At 47.0% G+C, this 12,066-nt stretch overlaps 1 protein-coding gene across 6 annotated transcripts in view; it reads left to right on the plus strand.

Moving 5' to 3' along the window:
- The window catches only part of MTMR3 (myotubularin related protein 3), a 249,364-nt gene that overhangs the window by 118,536 nt on the left and 118,762 nt on the right, over nt 1–12,066 (plus strand). For all 6 annotated transcript variants that reach the window (XM_074973297.1, XM_074973296.1, XM_074973300.1 and 3 more), the window contains 2 exons: nt 5,029–5,109; nt 6,842–6,931. In XM_074973297.1, the coding sequence (XP_074829398.1) occupies nt 5,107–5,109; nt 6,842–6,931 (93 nt within the window). In that variant the 5' untranslated portion in view covers nt 5,029–5,106. The remainder of the gene's footprint in view (nt 1–5,028; nt 5,110–6,841; nt 6,932–12,066) is intronic.

Here is a 12,066-nt window from a genome sequence, read left to right on the forward strand (position 1 = left end):
GAGGCGTTCTGCTCCAGATATTTCCTAATCCCAAAAGCCAACAGTGGTCTCAGACTGATTCTGGATCTGAGAAATCTCAACAGATACACTAAGAAGCTAAAGTTCCGCATGGTCTCCTTGGCTTCCATCATCCCCTGCCTGGGTCCAGGGGACTGGTACACCGCCTTCAATTTGAAGGACGCTTACTTCCATATCTCGATTATTCAGGGACACAGAAGGTTCCTTAGGTTCATTGTGAACCATGTGCACTACCAATATGCAGTTCTCCCATTCGGCCTGTCAGCAGCCCCTCGAGTTGTTCACAAAGTGCATGTTGATCGTTGCAGCCTTCCTGATGAGACAAGCAATTCAAGTCTACCTCGACTTTACCTCGACGACAGGCAACTCAGAGATCGGACCAAGGTCCAAGTGGAGTCTGATATAAAGTTAATCCAGTCAACGTTCCAGGACTTAGGTCGGCTGATAAATGTGCCGAAGTCTACCCTCTCCCCAGTTCAAATGATAGAGTTTATCGGGGAAATCCTCGACTCTGTCCAAGCCAGAGCCTTCCTCCCAGAAGCGTGGTTCCAAGCAATAGTGATGCTTATAGAGAGCCTCAGAGATCACCCCATCACAACAGCGAGGAACTGCTTGAAGCTCCTGGACCACATGGCCTCATGCATCTGTGTGGTGCAGTACGCAAGACTTGGACTACGACCTCTCCAGGTGTGGCTGGCATCTGTGTACTCACCAAACCAACACCATTTGGACACAGTTATCACAGTTCCGCCATCGATGATTTCCTCCCTCAACTGGCGGCTAGACCCACTGGCGGTGCACATGGGAGTCCCATTTTCAAGGCCCCAACCATTAGTGTCTCTCGTTACGGACTCTTCAGTGATGGGCTGGTGTGCTCACTTGGGTTCCCTCAGAACTCATGGCTCTGGAAGAGCTCTCGCTGCACATCAATGTCAGGGGTCTCAGGGTGGTTCACTTGGCTTGCCAGGCATTCCAGCCCCGTGTGGCGGGCAAGAACATGTCAGCTCTTACAGACAGCACAATGACTATGTTTTATATCAACAGGGAGGGAGAAGTGCACTCCTCTCACCTGTGCCAGGAAGCACTTTGCTTGGGGACTTTTGCATAGCCCACTCGATCCACCTCGAGGCCTCAAATCTGCTGGTTTCGCAAAATGAGCTAGCAGATCACCTTATGAGATCCTTCTCCAACCACCACAAGTGGTCCATTCATCCAGATATCGTGAAACCATTTTCCAGAGGTGGGGGACTCCCGAGATAGATCAGTTTGCAACAAAGCACAACAGGAAGTGTTTCCAGTTCAGCTCCCTCCTGGGTCACAACCCCAGATCTGTTGCGGACACCTTCCTCCTCCCTTGGATGGGACATCTCTTCTACATGTTTCCTCCCATTCCTCTTATACACAAGGTCTTGCTGAGGATCAGAAGGGACAGAACGTGAGTCATCCTGATAGCCCCTGCCTGGCCCCGCCATTGGTTGGCCACATTCCTAGACCTCTTGGTGGAGTTGTCAATTCTTCTACCTCTGTGTCTACACCTCATCTCTCAGGACCACATCTGCCTGCATCGCCTGAACCTCGAGTCCCTTCATCTGACAGCCTGGAAGCTCCATGGCTGAACCCCGCAGAACTAGCATGCTTGGGGCAGGTCCGCAAGGTCCTACTAGAGAGCAGGAAGCCGTCCACTAGAGCGACTTATCTGGCAAAGTGTAAGAGATTCTCGCTCTGGTCTATGCAGAAGGGTCTCTCACCTACACAATCATTAACACCATTCATTCTGGACTACTTACTACACCTGAAGCAACGAGGTCTAACTTGAGTCATCTGTTAGGGTCCATTTGGCCGCAATCTCAGCTTTTCACCTGTGGGTGAATGGCCATTCCGTGTTTTCAGACAACATCTGTGATTGGTTTTTTAAGGGCCTTGAGAGATTGTACTTTCAGGTATGCAAACCAATGCATCCCTGGGATCTCAAAACTGACAGGACCCCCATCTGAGCCACTGGCAACATGCTCTCTGCTCTGCCTGTCCTGGAAGGTGACCTTCCTAGTGTCCATTACTTCTGCCAGAAGAGTCTTGGAGATCCGGGCCCTCACTTCAGAACCACCATACATGGTATTCTTCAAGTACAAGGTCCAATTTTGTCCTCATCCAGCTTTCCTTCCAAAGATGTACTTGTGGCACCTTAGAGACTAACCAGTTTATTTGAGCATGAGCTTTCGTGAGCTACAGCTCACTTCATCGGATGCATACTGTGGAAATTGCAGAAGACATTATATACACAGACACCATGAAACAATACCTCCTCCCACCCCACTCTCCTGCTGGTAATGGAGAGTGGGGTGGGAGGAGGTATTGTTTCATGGTGTCTGTGTATATAATGTCTTCTGCAATTTCCACAGTATGCATCCGATGAAGTGAGCTGTAGCTCACGAAAGCTCATGCTCAAATAAATTGGTTAGTCTCTAAGGTGCCACAAGTACTCCTTTTCTTTTTGCAAATACAGACTAACACGGCTGTTACTCTGAAACCTTCCAAAGATGGTTTCAGAGTTCCATAGTAACTAGGGTATCTTCCTGCTGGTCTTTTGTCCGAAACCACATACCAACAGGGAAGAGCACAGGCTCCACTTGCTAGATGTCAGATATGCACTGGCCTTCTACATAGAAAGGACTAAGCCATTTCAGAAAACTACTCAGCTATTCGTAGCTGTTGCAGAGGGGATAAAAGGTCTTCCCATCTGAGCCCAGAGAAGTTAATCATGGATCGAATCCTGCATCTGTACATGCTATGACTAGGCAAAGGTTCGTGCCCCATCTGCCCTAACAGCATATTCCACAAGGGCCCAAGCATCTCTGGCAGCATTTGTAGCACAAGTTCCTGTCCAGGACATTTGTAGAGTGGCAATATGGTCATAAGTTCACACTTTCGCATCTCATTACGCCATCACCCAACAGGCTAGAGACGATGCTGGATTTGGCTGAGCACTGTTGCAGTCAGCATGTCAATAAACTCTGAACCTTACCGATGAATGATACCATTCTTCAACCAGGACAACGCACCATGTGGCATGCCCCGGCCACATTCGCCCTCAACTTGAAGGGGACTGAGGAAAGGTACCGTGTCTCCATCAAAAGGTCCGATTTTTTTATTTTCACACCCTCCACCTAACTCCCTGGTGATCCAAGCAGCCACACCCATGCTCCACCCTGACAGACAGGGAGGGCAAGAGACTGGGCCTTATGGGTCAAAAGGTCTTCTCAGCTGGACTGCAGTTCTGGATCTCTCACTAAATTGACTTTATCAACTATGGATGGTGGGGTTTGCAGATTAATTACCTCAGCAGGATCATTTATAACAGTGACAACAGTGCCACAAATGCATGGGATGGCTGCAGATACCACAGGCTCAGATCCGTTCAGCAATCCTGCACCCAGCTCAAAACCACTCTTTCCTCAGTCCTCATCATCATCAGGCTCAGTTTCCCCATAGACTCAAAATCCTTCTGTCCCCCACCTCCAGCTCATCTTCCACAGTGTATCCCCTTCTTCCACATCTCAGAACCTCTTCATACCAGTTGGGGGTCCTGGAGAAGCAGAATCTGAGACAGTAGAAAGAGATCATATTTGCTGGCAAGAGAGGACTGTATATTCTTGTCTTTGAGAAGCTAACCTGAGTTAGCCCCTCAGGTGCCTAGTCTCACCAGTCTGAGCCTGCCGTGTCAGTGCCTGTAGCCCGTATGCCTAGGACTCAAGTGAAGTTGAAGCAGCTAAAGTTGCATCAAGAGTTCCACAGTGGTGGTAGATGGTACTGCACCCTGCAGAGCACAAAATCACACTATAAACCAGGGGTCAGCAACTTTTCGGAAGTGGTGTGCCTAGTCTTCATTTATTCACTCTAATTTAAGGTTTTGCGTGCCAGTAATACATTTTAACATTTTTAGAGGGTCTCTTTCTATAAGTCTATAATATATAACTAAACTATTGTTGTATGTAAAGTAAATAAGGTTTTTAAAATGTTTAAGAAGCTTCATTTAAAATTAAATTAAAATGCAGAGCCCCCCGGACCGGTGGCCAGGACCCGGGCAGTGTGAGTGCCGCCTTCGGCACGCGTGCCATAGGTTGCCTACCCCTGCCATAGACACAACAGTTGCTTTTTAAAAAAAATCTGTCTTTAAACCTGTCAGTGTCCCTTTAAAAAAATTAATTCAGAGTCTGATTAAATATGGGATATATGGACCCTTGCTCATGCAGGAATCCCACTGCTATTAATGGGACTATTTAGGTGCAACAGAGGTAGTAGGTCTGGGTTTTCCTTTCTCCTTGGGCATTTTTGCATACTGGAATGTGTCTTGCTTTTGAAATACATGCATCTACTGCTGTTTTGTGGTTGTCCCCCCAATAAATATTCTGTAGAATATACAGAGTGCAGTTAGTGATATTGCAATGTCATTGTGTTAGTGGGCTAGTAAATTCAGTATGGCTTTCTTCGTCAACCACAGTGCTGAAACTTCCATATATAAATGTAAGTGCCGATGAGCTTCAGCACTGTTAAACACTGAACATATTTTAATGTATATTACTTGTATCCTTTTATGTCACGTGAGTAGGAAAATCCATAATATATTTGTATAAAAAATAAACAGATGGGAAGAGTCTGCATCCACAAATGACTGAGGAATGTTCTCAGGGTAGCCTGGAAAGCCATATGTTTAATTTAAATTATACAAACAGATTAGTCTAATTGTTACATTCAAACTATTATTCTCCTGGTGGTCTGTTCACTGGTGATTTTTGAGAATGCATTAACGTAGCCAGGCATATTTCATAATGGTGTGTGCTTGTAAAGCAAGTTAGTTTGTATTGACTTTATCTGTTCATTGATATATAATTGCGGTTTTCTTCTAGCTAGTCTTGCTCTTTAAAGTTAACTTGCATTTAAAATAATTTATTTGCCACCAGAAGATAAAATGAATTTGTCCTCACATTTACACTTTGCTATTTTGTTTTCCAGCTTTTATTATTACGGAAAGAAGACCCTCAAAGTGTTGTGAGCAAAGAGGAGGATTTCTCCTCCTAGCCTGGGCCTGTCATGGTAAGCACATGGGTTTTGTCAGGACTGACCAAAACAAAGCAGACTGCTGCACAAGAAGGATAAGAGTTGGTACTGTGTGATAATAAGAGATACTATTCTCAGTACCTCACAGACTTGTCACTCCAGGCTTCTGGTTGAATTGAAAGGATGGTTTTCGTTGCCTTTTTATTTATCTTTGAGCAATTTGTGTTTTAATTTTCTGATGATAGTCATCATTATTCCATGTGTACCATCTGCCAGTAGTCTGGCGTATAAACTAAGGCAGTATTCTTCCATCCAAATTCAGATTAATTAGCCATGTACTGTTCATGGCATTTAAGTCAGATTTATTGCAAGGCTGTTTGAAATTAATTTGCTAGTGCAATTTTACTGATATACTGTGTAGAGCGAGGCTGTTTAAATTGTGCAGGAAAGATGCAGATTTGTGTAGTATAAGGACTGAGTTCATTTCTGTAAGGCGGGCGTGGTTCTCTCCCCGCCTGTCAGGGAGAGAGACCGTGCTCCCTTGCTGCAGTGCTCCTAGAGCAACTCCATTCAGGGGGAATTAACCAGCAGTTAATAGGCCCTAGCCTTCAGTCCACACTGGGTATCAGTTGGGTCTGTTAGCTCCAGCACTCAGCCTGAGCGGGGCAGCACACATTTAATGGGTCTGGCCTGCAGTCGGGCCAGGTGGCAGCAAGTCTATGGCCCAGAGCCCTCACTCAGGGTGGGGCAGCAGTCAGGTAAGGGGGCTTTGGCCTGCTGTCAGGCAGAGCAGCCCAACACAAAAAACAGTCTCAGAGGAGTTTAGCTCTTTGATGGGAGAGCCAGCTAAACCATCTGGGGTCCTAGCTCAGGTGGGCGTCAGACCAGTGCAGGTCTCCTGGCCTAAAGGTTGGGAGGCTGCCACCCCTGACGGTCGGGTGGTAGGGGGATGCAGGCCCTCCTACTCCACTGCGTCCCAGCCCAGGGCCCTAACAGTAGCAGAGTGGGCCACCATTGGGTCAGCGGGGAAATCCGGCCGCAACTCACTGGCTGGCTTGCAGTCAGTAACACAGCCAAACCCTATTTGGCTTCCCTGGGCTCCTTCCTACACTCCCACTTTGGGGGTACCTGGGTTCCAGTGTTGTCATTGATCTCTCTGGGGTAAACAGCGAGTGGCAGCCCAACAGCTCCCTGGAATCTGGCAGCTCCGGCAGTCTCTGAAACTGTAGCAGCCTCCATCAGGTCTGAGCTCCAGGGGTTGGGGTTGGGGTGGGGCGTGGGAGAGACGTCCTGCTCCTCTGGCAGCTCTGCCCCAACTGAGCTAGAGGGCCGGTCTTTATAGTTCCAGTTCCTGTCCTGCGCCTCTGCTTCCGGTGGGGTAGCCGCTGATACCTTGTTTCTGCCCACCAGGGGGCAGTCATGGTTCTCTCCCCACCCGTCAGGGAGGGAGACCTCGCCCCCTCGCTACAATTTCCTAAATATTGCATTTAAAATTGAAAAGGAAATACTTTGCTTCATGGTTTTGTGTTTAACAAAGGAAAGAGGTCCCAAACCTGTGTTTTACATTGTAAAGTTGTGGGCCACTAGTAATGTAAAATTGCAACTATTATGTCACTTCTGTGGGTCACTGGTAGCTGAATTCTCATAACAGTTCATAGTGCCTAAACCTTTCATTGGTCACTGGGAACTCTTCATGCCTTTTGTCAATGGAGAGGTCTGCTGTGAATGGGTAGCAGTGTTGAAATTAACTGTAGAGTTTTGTTTCTAGGATGAAGAGACTCAGCACAGCCTTGAATGCATCCAGGCTAATCAGATCTTTCCCAGGAAGCAGCTGATACGAGAGGATGAGAATCTTCAGGTAGTCACTGGATCACTCTTTGCTTTTACTGCACTGGAAGGTGTGCAGATCTGTTATTGCTCAGTCTAATCAACACACAGTACAACAGCTGAGCTATTTGAGTTGGCCTCTGGCATAGAAGTTTCATCCAAAGTTCCACACAGTGATAGGGAAGATAATAGTTTAAGAAAATATAAATTTTCTTTTGAAGCATATCACTGTGCCAGACAGAGAGACCGTGCCTTGTGTTGTCCAAAGGGTTTCCTTAGAGTTTCTGAAAATTATAGCCAATGCTCACTAAGCTTACTCAGGGACTTTTCAATCACTTAGAAATTTTAATTTCTCCTCTTACACCCAAATCTAGTAACGGATTTATTTTTTAATAGGAACTGTTTATGTGAAATGTTGGAATTATTTGTTTATCCATTTTTGTTATTGGTAAGACAAAAAGTCTTACAATGCATAAAGTGTTTATTTTTCAATTTCTAATAACTCCAAAATGTTGTAAGGAGTTTTCATCACCTGGCTTTTAAACTGATTTAGTTAAACTGGTGGCAAGCCCCATTTAGACACACTTATTTCGGTTTAAGAGTGGTTTATTTCAGTTTAACTTAAACCTATTCCTAATATCTTTAAACTGATACAGACCAGGTTTGTGTCAGTTTAAAAGTGTTCACACAGCCTTTTGCCCTGGCTTAACTAAATAGATTTTAAATTCATAGATTCACAGATTCCAAGGCCAGAAGGGACCATTGTGATCATCTAGTCTGACCTCCTGTATAACACAGGCCATAGAACTTCCCCAAATTAATTCCTAGAGCAGATCTTTTAGGAAAACATCTGAACTTGATTTAAAAATTGTCAGCGATGGAGAATCCACCGTGATCCTTGGTAATTTGTTCCAGTGGTTAATTACGCTCACTGTTAACATTTTTTTGCCTTACTTTCAGTCTGAATTTGTCTAGCTTCAACTTCCAGCCATTAGATTGTGTTATACTTTTCTCTGCTAGATTGAAAATCCCATTATTAAATATTTGTTACTTGTACTTGTAGACTGTAATTAAGTCACCCCGTAACCTTCTCTTTATTAAGCTAAATTGATTTAGTGCAGATGACACTAAACTGGGAGGAGTGGTAGATACACTGGAGGGTAGGGATAGGATACAGAGGGATCTAGACAAATTAGAGGATTGGGCCAAAAGAAATCTGATGAGGTTCAACAAGGACAAGTGCAGAGTCCTGCACTTAGGACGGAAGAATCCCATGTACTGCTACAGACTAGGGACCGAATGGCTCGGCAGCAGTTCTGCAGAAAAGGACCTAGGGGTTACAGTGGACGAGAAGCTGGATGAGAGTCAACAGTGTGCCCTTTTGCCAAGAAGGCTAACGGCATTTTGGACTGTATAAGAAGGGGCATTGCCAGCAGATCGAGGGACGTGATCATTCCCCTCTATTGGGCATTGGTGAGACTGCATCTGGAGTCCTGTGTCCAGTTTTGGGCCCCACACTACAAGAAGGATGTGGAAAAATTGGAAAGAGTCCAGCAGAGGGCAACAAAAATGATTAGGGGGCTGAAGCACATGACTTACGAGGAGAGGCTGAGGGAACTGGGATTATTTAGTCTTCAGAAGAGAAGAATGAGGAGAGATTTGATAGCTGCTTTCAACTACCTGAAAGGGGGTTCCAAAGAGGATGGATCTAGACCAGAGGTGGGCAAACTACGGCCCGCGGGACTGTCCTGCCCAGTCCTTGAGATCCCAGCCGGGGAGGCTAGCCCCGGCCCCTTCCTTGCTGTCCCCTCTCCCCTGCAGCCTCAGCTCGCCACACCGCCAGCGCTCTGGCCCACTGCTCCTGCCAGGCAGCGCGGCAGTGTGGCTGGTTCCAGCCAGGCGGCGTGGCTGAGAGCTCCTGCTGTGCAGCGCGGCAGCGTGGCTGGCTCCAGCATGGTAAGGGGGTGGGGAGCGGGCGGATTGGATAAGGGACAGAGGGTACCGGAGGGCAGTCAAGGGACAGGAAGCAGGGAGCGGTTGGATGGGGCAGACGTTCTGGGACGGGGAGGCGTTCGGGGACGAGGAACAGGGGTGTTGTATAGGCGTGGGAGTCCCAGGGGACCTCTCAGGGCCGGGTGTGTTGATAGAGGTTGGGGCAGTCAGGGAGCAGGGGTTGTTGGATAGGGGGTGGGGTCCCAGGGGAGCCGGTTAGGTGTGGGAGGTCTCGGGGGGGCAGTCAGGGGTCAAGGAGCAAGGGGAGTTGGATGGTTCGGGGGTTCTGAGAGGGACAGTGAAGGGGTGGGTGGTGGGAGGGGGCGGATAGGGGGCAGGGGCCAGGCTGTTCGGGGAGGTACAGCTTTCCATACCCAGCCCTCCATACAGTTTCGCAACCCCGATGTGGCCCTCAGGCCAAAGAGTTTGCCCACCCCGATCTAGACTGTTCTCAGTAGTAGCAGATGACAGAACAAGGAGTAATGGTCTCAAGTTGCAGTGGGGGGGGTTTAGGTTGGATATTAGGAAAAACTTTTTCACTAGGAGGGTGGTGAAGCACTGGAATGCGTTACCTAGGGAGGTGGTGGAATCTCCTTCCTTAGAGGTTTTTAAGGTCAGGCTTGACAAAGCCCTGGCTGGGATGATTTAGTTGGTGTTGGTCCTGCTTTGAGCAGGGGGTTGGACTGGATGACCTCCTGAGGTCTCTTCCAACCCTGATATTCTATGATTGAGCTCCTTGAGTCTATCACTATAAGGCATGTTTTCTAATCCTTATATCATTCTTGTGACTCTTCTCTGAACCCCCTGCAATTTATCAAAATCCTTCTTGAATTGTGGCTACCAGAACTGGACACAGTATTCCAGCAGCGGTCGCACCAGTGCCCAATATAGAGGCAAAATAACCTCTCTCCTCCTACTTGAGATTCCCCTGTTTATGCATCTAAGGATTGCATTAGGTCTTTTGGCCACAGCGTTGCACTGGGACTCATGTTCAGCTGATTATCCACCACAGCCCCCAAAATCACACCTCTAGTTAAACCAGTGCAACTTTGTTTTGTGTTATAAAGCAGAAGTATAATTTTCAACAAGGCTAGGTAAAAGGAGCAAGAGCATATGATTTTACAAGTTTACAGTGAAAAAAGGCAGACACTTAATTTTTAAAATGAAAGTTTAGAATCTGAAGAATCTCAAGAAGTCCTGAAATCACAGGATTTGTAGATTTTTCTTCTTACTTCCAATTTTCTGCTGTGCTTGATAATAAGACAGGTTCTTTTTTTGTCGGGGAGAAGGAGGGCAGGAGTTGAAAGAGTTTGTTGTGTGTTTCAATCAGAAAAATGTATGCCAAATTTGGATATTTTAGTTCATACATATTTTTAATTACTCATAAGCAAATAAATTTAACACTTTTCAGCCTAAAATGTCATTCTACTCTGAAAAGTGACTGTAAAAAAGACATTGGGGTTGTCCCATGTTTACTGTCTTAGTGATTTGATAAGCATATATGTGTCATGACCCATGGGTCTTGAGCCCAGGCCTGCAAAATTCATGGGAGCAGCCATGTTCCAGCCCTCCATCCAGCTGGGAATAGTTTACCTGAGGCCCATTAAGCCCAGCCTCAGTGTGAGGCTCTGCCCCTGAGGCTTGATTGGCAGAGTCCCAGAATGGCTGATCGGCCCACTGGCCCTACTTAATCCAGCAGCAGGAATAAGAAGCTGTCTGAACAGGTGGGCTTCACCCTGCTGTGTACTGTATGCTTCCTGCTCCCTTCTCCTGTCCCTGCTTCCTGCTCCTCTGGCTTGATTTCCTGGCATTCTGACCCAGCATGACTCCTGGCATCTGACTTGTGGTTTCTGACCTCCAGTTTGTCTGCTGCTTTAACCCCCTGGTATCTTGACCTGGTCTGACTCTTGTTCCTGTCTTGTGGGTCTGATCTCCAGTTTCTCTCCTGCTTCTGACCTCCAGGTATCCTGACCCAGCCAATTCTTGACTCCTGACATGTGACTGCAGACTCTGGTTCTGACTACTAGGTCTGGCCGCCCATGACCTGTTTGTAACAATGTGTTCTTGTTTTACAAGTAATAAGATATTCCTCACCAGGTGATTGTCTATATGTATTCCATTTCTGGTACACCTGTGCCCAATGCCCTCAAAAGCATAGAATCATAGAATATCAGGGTTGGAAGGGACCTCAGGAGGTCATCTAGTCCAACCCCCTGCTCAAAGCACGACCAATCCCCAACTAAATAATTTTGAATAATAGTGTCCATTCTCATTGCTTTTCCCCACCAAGATGCTGGTGACAGACACATCCTCTCTTGAATAGGGCGCTTATCTGGATCAGCTTCAGATCCAAGGTCATTGGTCCCTCAAGAAGTGAATCTCTTCACAAAAGTCCGGGAACTACTTGCTGTTCACCTAGCATGCTTAGCGTTCCTATCCCTACTTTGATGAATCACCATACAAATACTGATGGACGATGCTATAGCAATGTACTTCATCAACAAGAAGGGGGAGCATGCTCCTTACCTCTCTGCTAGGAAGCAGTCCTTCTTTGGGACTGGCGCATCAGGTCACACTGGTGTCCCTTCACCTTCTAGGCCTACAGAACTCCCTAGAAGATCAGCTCATTAGATCAGAGGTTCTCAAACTTCATTGGATTGTGACCCCTTTCTGACAACAAAGTTATTACATGACCTGGAGGGGGGAGGTGCGGAGCCTGAGCCCTCCACCCCGAGTAGGGGGAGAAGAGGCTGCAGCCCAAGCCCTGCCGCCCTGGGTAAGGGTGGAGTTTGGGCTTCAGCTCTGGGTCCCAGCAAATCTAATACTGGCCCTGGTGACCCCATTTCTCACTTTGGGGTCATGATCCACAGTTTGAGAGCCATTGCATTAAACAATGAAGAATTGTAGATCAGGAACTCCATTGTACAAGACATCTTCTGCAAATGGAGACACCCAAGGGTAGACCTGTTTGCCACAGACCAAAACAAGAAGTGTCAGATGTTCTGCTCCGGGGTTGGAGAACCAGCTCAGGCTCTCTGTCTGATGCCTTCATCTTCTCTTGGGCACCAGAACTCATGTATGCCTAACCTGCCATTCCATTGATACTGAGGGTTCTGAGGAAGCTCTGGCAGGATGTAGCTCTGATGATAATGCTAGACCAGGTCCAGGCAATTT

Source organism: Natator depressus, chromosome 15, assembly GCF_965152275.1.
Source record: "Natator depressus isolate rNatDep1 chromosome 15, rNatDep2.hap1, whole genome shotgun sequence".
Lineage (NCBI taxonomy): Eukaryota > Metazoa > Chordata > Testudines > Cheloniidae > Natator > Natator depressus.